The sequence below is a fragment of the Medicago truncatula genome, chromosome 1 (genome assembly GCF_003473485.1).
Source record: "Medicago truncatula cultivar Jemalong A17 chromosome 1, MtrunA17r5.0-ANR, whole genome shotgun sequence".
Taxonomy (NCBI): Eukaryota; Viridiplantae; Streptophyta; class Magnoliopsida; order Fabales; family Fabaceae; genus Medicago; species Medicago truncatula.
This window is the reverse complement of record NC_053042.1, coordinates 17,349,129-17,354,836: the sequence shown is the minus strand read 5'-3', so window position 1 is coordinate 17,354,836 and position 5,708 is coordinate 17,349,129. Positions and strand designations below refer to the sequence as shown.

The 5,708-nt window shown below is 30.6% G+C and overlaps 1 protein-coding gene across 1 annotated transcript; it reads left to right on the top strand.

Annotated features, from left to right (window-relative positions):
• The first annotated feature begins 1,208 nt into the window (after positions 1 to 1,208).
• Positions 1,209 to 2,269, top strand: LOC25483027 (putative F-box/LRR-repeat protein 23). Its single transcript, XM_013611668.1, has 2 exons — positions 1,209 to 1,564; positions 1,762 to 2,269. The coding sequence occupies exons 1-2, from the start codon at positions 1,209 to 1,211 to the stop codon at positions 2,267 to 2,269; spliced, it is 864 nt and encodes a 287-aa protein (XP_013467122.1).
• Positions 2,270 to 5,708: the final 3,439 nt, after the last annotated feature.

Below are 5,708 nucleotides of genomic sequence, written 5' to 3'. Positions count from 1 at the left end.
AAACATTGGCCCAATATTTCTAACTGGCTTAGTTTCCAAACAGTGTACCTTGAACGTGTGTCACATCATATTTATTTCAATTTGGCACCTTAGGTGAGTTTTCAAAAAGTATATGTTTAGCTTTTACCCTCATTTGGCTTTAATGTGTGTGAGTGATTTGGATTGAAAGAAATGATCGATTATTTCATCAAAAAGAGAGGACTCACTACAACAATTGCTCGACAAATTCAGTTTCAATAATATTGGTAGCTGAAAGAGAATCGACCTAATTTTGTTTTCTCTTATCATGCATGGTGGCTTAATCTTTTACCTTGTTTGGGTATCTATTTGTAATGGGTGGCTTTAACTCTTCTTCATTCTATGTTTATTTCTCGTTGTTTTATTTTATGTAATTTGATACACTTTCCGCTAGTTTTTTTTTTTTTTTGCACTTCTTCTATTGAAATTTTCAGGTTGTTTCAGTAATATAATAAATTTTACCTTCTTAAAAAATAAAATTACATTAGAAAAGTACTACTCCTCTGTCCTAAGTTATATGATGTTTTGGCCGTCTTCGTGAGCTTAGCTTAGTTGATATGGACAATGCATAATATATGCAAGGTTCGAGGTTCAAACTCCGGCCACCACAAAAAATATATATATATATATATATATATATATATATATATATATATATATATGATGTTTTGGCCATTTTACATGTATTAAGAAATGTAATTAATTTTGTTGGTAAAAAAGAGATCTTATGAGTTATTTTACAAAATTGTTCTTAATAAATGATATGAGAAAGATAAATTAAAAGAAGTGAGAGTAATAAATATGTAAAGATATAATATGAAAAATAATATTAATGTTTCATTGTTATTGTAAAGCGACATATTTTTTTCCAAAACGATAGATTATTTGAGGGAGAGGGAGTAATATATTTTTTTGGGAAATGCTAACTTACAAGTCAAAAGAAGAATTTTTTTTTTTTGGAAATTGTGTACTCACCACATTGAAACTTCAAAAATGAACTTTTTCTACATAAAATTTACAAATGTTTTTCTATCATGTGCATATTTGAACATGTTAAGAAATTTAAACCGATAACTTTGATTTGAAACTTGTGCATTTTATATTTCAAAACTTTTCAAAAGTAGTTCTCACTTTATATAAATGGTTATTGGATACGGGAGATGAAATAATACCATCTTGTTGCATGCATGATGGCATCTTCTTCAATACCACCATTGGAAGTAGAAAGGGAAAGCACAGCAACTGAGCCAAATTGGCTTGAACTACCCAGAGATTTGACAATAAATATTCTCCAGAGGCTTGATACTATTGAAATAGTCACAAGTGTATGTCAAGTGTGTCCTTTATGGTGGAATATTTGCAAGGATCCTCACATGTGGCACACTATTTCTATGATCCTGTGTTCACACTATGACTATTGGCAATGGTTACGCATGGATTTGGCGACGATTTGTCGCTATTCAGTTGAGCGAAGTTGTGGTCAACTAGAAGGCATTGATATTGACTTCTCTTTAACTGATGATCTCTTTAAATACATATCTGATTGGTGATTAACTTTGATTACTTTAAACGCTTTCAGTTATTAATGTCTTTTTGCTTAATCATGCATTTGATTCTATTGTTCTTTTCTTGACAAACTTATTTCTATTGCTGAGCATATTTTTCTTGAACCTTTTTACTGTAATAATCTAAAATCATGACAAATATTTTTGTTATAATAATGTTTTAATTTACATTTCACAGTGCAAGTCACCTACGTCGCATCCGGGTTGTAACTTTTGATGCTGCTGATAGCCTTTCAGAAAAAGGATTTATTGAAGGCATAAAAAAACTTTCGATGATAGAGGAGCTCGAAATTTCATATCCCTTCAAACTGTCCCGGAATTCCATTGAAGTTGTAGGTGGATCTTGTCCTCTTCTAAAATCACTGACATGTATGCTCACTTCCGATATGAAAACTGGAAAATCCGATGATGAGCTGTTCGCTATCGCTAAATCAATGCCTCGATTACGTCATCTTAAAATTGCTGGAAATAATCTCTCATCTGATGGGGTTCTTGCCATTCTTAATGAATGTTCTCTTCTTGAATCTCTTGACCTGGGATTATGTTTTAGGTTGGATTGGAGTGAAAGATTGAGGAAAAGGTGCTATGATCAAATCAAAGATTTTAAACTTCCAGTAGATTATCAGCTTATGAAAATGACTAATGAGATCAGCTCTTTAAGATTGCTTACTAATGTTTTGGAGTAATTTTGTTGAAGTCATGGAAGCCTATTCATTTTTTAACCAGAGTACTTGTATTCTCATACTATCTTCATGAGAGGTTCAATATTGTTCGGTCCCTTATTTAATTTCTTATTTTCATTTTGGTCCCACAATTAATAAAAATGACGTTTTAGTCCCTTACATTTTCTTCCGTTTATCAAATAAATTCCGATGGTTAAGTTTAACCCCAAATGATGTATATGGTGGACCAACTTTAAGAGTGGTCCACCATAGATCCTATTAATTATTTTAATTTCAACCGTTTGTTTTTTCTTTTAAAAGAGAACCATTGTATTACGCAGGTCTATTTTATATTACGATGTACCACCAACACCTAAATGTTTTTCCTTTTCTTCATCTTCTTTCTACCTTATAAATCTTCATCATCTTCAACTCACATCCATCAACACTCATCAAAGAACTTCACAAAACCCATAAAAATATTCAAATCATCAAAATCAACAACAACACAAAAATACAATAACACAATTTGATCTGCTCTATTCTTCTACACTCCATTTCTCATTGAATAACACAACAATACACCAAGAACAACACAGCATCCCAACAATCCAGCAACAAATCATCGATGTTAATCCAACGACAACAACAAATCCAGAAAATTCTTTATCAAACCTTCATCACTTCATCTCAAACCCATTTCTCCCAACACTGTTGAATCCTTCATCCCACACTCATAACCCATTTATCTGTTCCTCTTCTTCAAAAAGAATTGCAAAAGACAAGAAAGAAGAAAGCAAATAGCAGACAGAAACCCAACCCAGAAAATAAAATCATCTTCTTCTTCCTTGTTCTTCAAATCGCAAAATCCAGAAACAGGAACTCCAAAATCGTGAAACCCTAAATTGAAAAATCACATAAAAGCAAACCAGAAACAACAAATCAATTGCTAAGATCGTATGTACTGTGTTTAAATTGCAAAAACCCAACTTCAATTATGAAATTTCCAGAAATCTACATCATAATCTGCTTCATGTTATAACCCTAAAACAAATTATTGTTTAGCGGTGAAGGGGAACAGATAAATTGTTGTTGTTGTGGGTTGTCATGTTGTGTGTTGTGTTGTGTTGATGAAGACTGGAAAAGAAGGATGGAGAAGAAGGTTGTAATCGCTGGAGAAGAAGAGGATAAAATAAATTGGAATTTTTTATTTTTCATTAGGGATATTTTAGGTATTTCATATCTTTAGCTATATTTTATGAAGATGAAGATCTAATGGTCCCTTTTATGATAAATAGATCGAAGGGTTAAAATTAACAAAATTAATAAGGTCTATGATGGACCACTTTTAAGGTTGGTCCATCATAAACATTTAGAGTTAAAGTTAACAGTCAGCATTTATTTGGCAAACGGAGGAAAAGATGAGGGACTAAAACACCATTTTTATTAATTGTGGGACCAAAATGAAAACATGAAATTAATTAAAAGACCAAACGATCTAATAAGCCTTTATTAATCAAATGGATTATCATTTTCTGTTTTTGTTCCCGAAGTAGAGGAAGTTTTGTGTGAATTCAATATTTGGACACAATATTTAGGTTTTAGTTAAAGTGAAAGGAATTTGGAGAATGTTAACCAGTGCCCCGGAGCATTGGTTAAGCACCAAATGAAGTAAATTTTTATTAAAAAGTAATGTAATTAGTTAAGTAATGAATTTTTTTTCTAAAAATGTAGTTTTATTTGTATCCAAGTAATTTTTATTTGGAGCTATGACCAATCAAGTATTTCTTGCTGAAGTATCGTAGTATATGTTTATTTTAAAACAAAAGTTGAATTATTAACCATATTTTCTATTGGCTTAATTGTTATTTTCGTTCCTTAACTAATTTTTTGGTATCGATTTGGTCTCATAATTAATAAAAAGTTCATTTGAGTCCTTTAAATATGTCTCCGTTACATAAACTGGTCCCTTCCGTCAATTTTATTAAAAAACTGTTAGGGTTTGTACAAGTCATCACCTTCATTAAACTTCTTCCTCTTCTTCCTCATCAACCTTCATGAAAAAAACCAGCAAAACAAAAAACTAAAGGAAAAAAAAAAATCAAACCTTGAAATTGATATTGGAAGAAAACAAATTGATTCTTAAGCATGGAAACAGAAAATGGAGAAAAAAAACTCATTTTCAAATTCAATCTAAAACCTTCATCATCATCATCATCATCATCATCATCAATCCTTCACAAAAACTCATTTTCTTATCTAAACCCATCACCATGATAAAGGGTTTAGATTTGGATTTCATATGATAAATGTAAAGTTTTATCTGATGAGTTTTGTTGTTCACTTAAATCTGCAGAAAATTTCCTTCTTTTTGGTTCAATCTGTAGAGAAAAAAAAATCATGTTGCAACAACAACACAACACAACACAATAAATCTGGTCCAAATTTACTCCCCAACAACAACAACAAAATGGGTTTAGATTGGGATTTGGAAGAATTTAGATTAGATCCAAAAATGGGTTTAGATTGAAATTTGAAAGGATTGATATTGATGATGAATGATTGGCATTCAAAAATGAGTTTTTTTATGAAAGATTGGAAGAAGAGAACAGAAACAAAGAGGAAGAAAGAAGAGGAACAACAAATAAAGATTGGAAGAATGTTGAAATTTGAAGAAAAAAAATGTTAATGAAGATTTGTGTGTGATGTGTGTTGGTTTTGTGATGCACGCTGATATTGGCTTTGTGTTTGCGCGTTTGTGTTAAAAGTCAACAAATAATGAAAATTGGAGTTCAAGACAAGAACAACAACAAAACATATAATTGGTGTTCATAACCTTGATGATGAGATTGCATGGTTGTGATTGAGAAAGTTTGCCTATTGTTACTGAATGGTTTTGATAGGCAAATACAATAAAGAATAAGTGTGTTGATGGTGTAGTCATTAAAGAATAAGACTTAATTTTATTTTATTTTGATTTTTTGTATTTCTTGAAAATTTTATTGATGAAGATGTTTTTGATGATGATGAAAAGATGATGGAAGAAGATGAAGAAAAAGAGAAAAAAATAATCAAATGATAAAGGTAAATTTTTTTTCTTCTTCTGGGGTTGTATGAAGGTTTATGAAGATTTGTTGAAGATGAATATAAATTCCAACCAATGCGAAAATGACATGTGTGCTTGAGTTAACATTTTTTTAATAAAATTAACGGAAGGGACCAATTTATGTAACGAAGACATATTTAAAGGACTCAAACAGACTTTTTATTAATTATAGGACCAAAGCAATACCAAAAAATTAGTTAAGGGACAAAAATAGCAATTAAGCCTTTTCTATTCATATAACCTACTCTGATCGTATTTTCTTACTAATATATAAAGTTAAATGTTAGTTATTCGATTTCTCTAGTATATTTCTAAAATATCAATTTTTAAATTGATTTAGTATAAACAGTTATACAT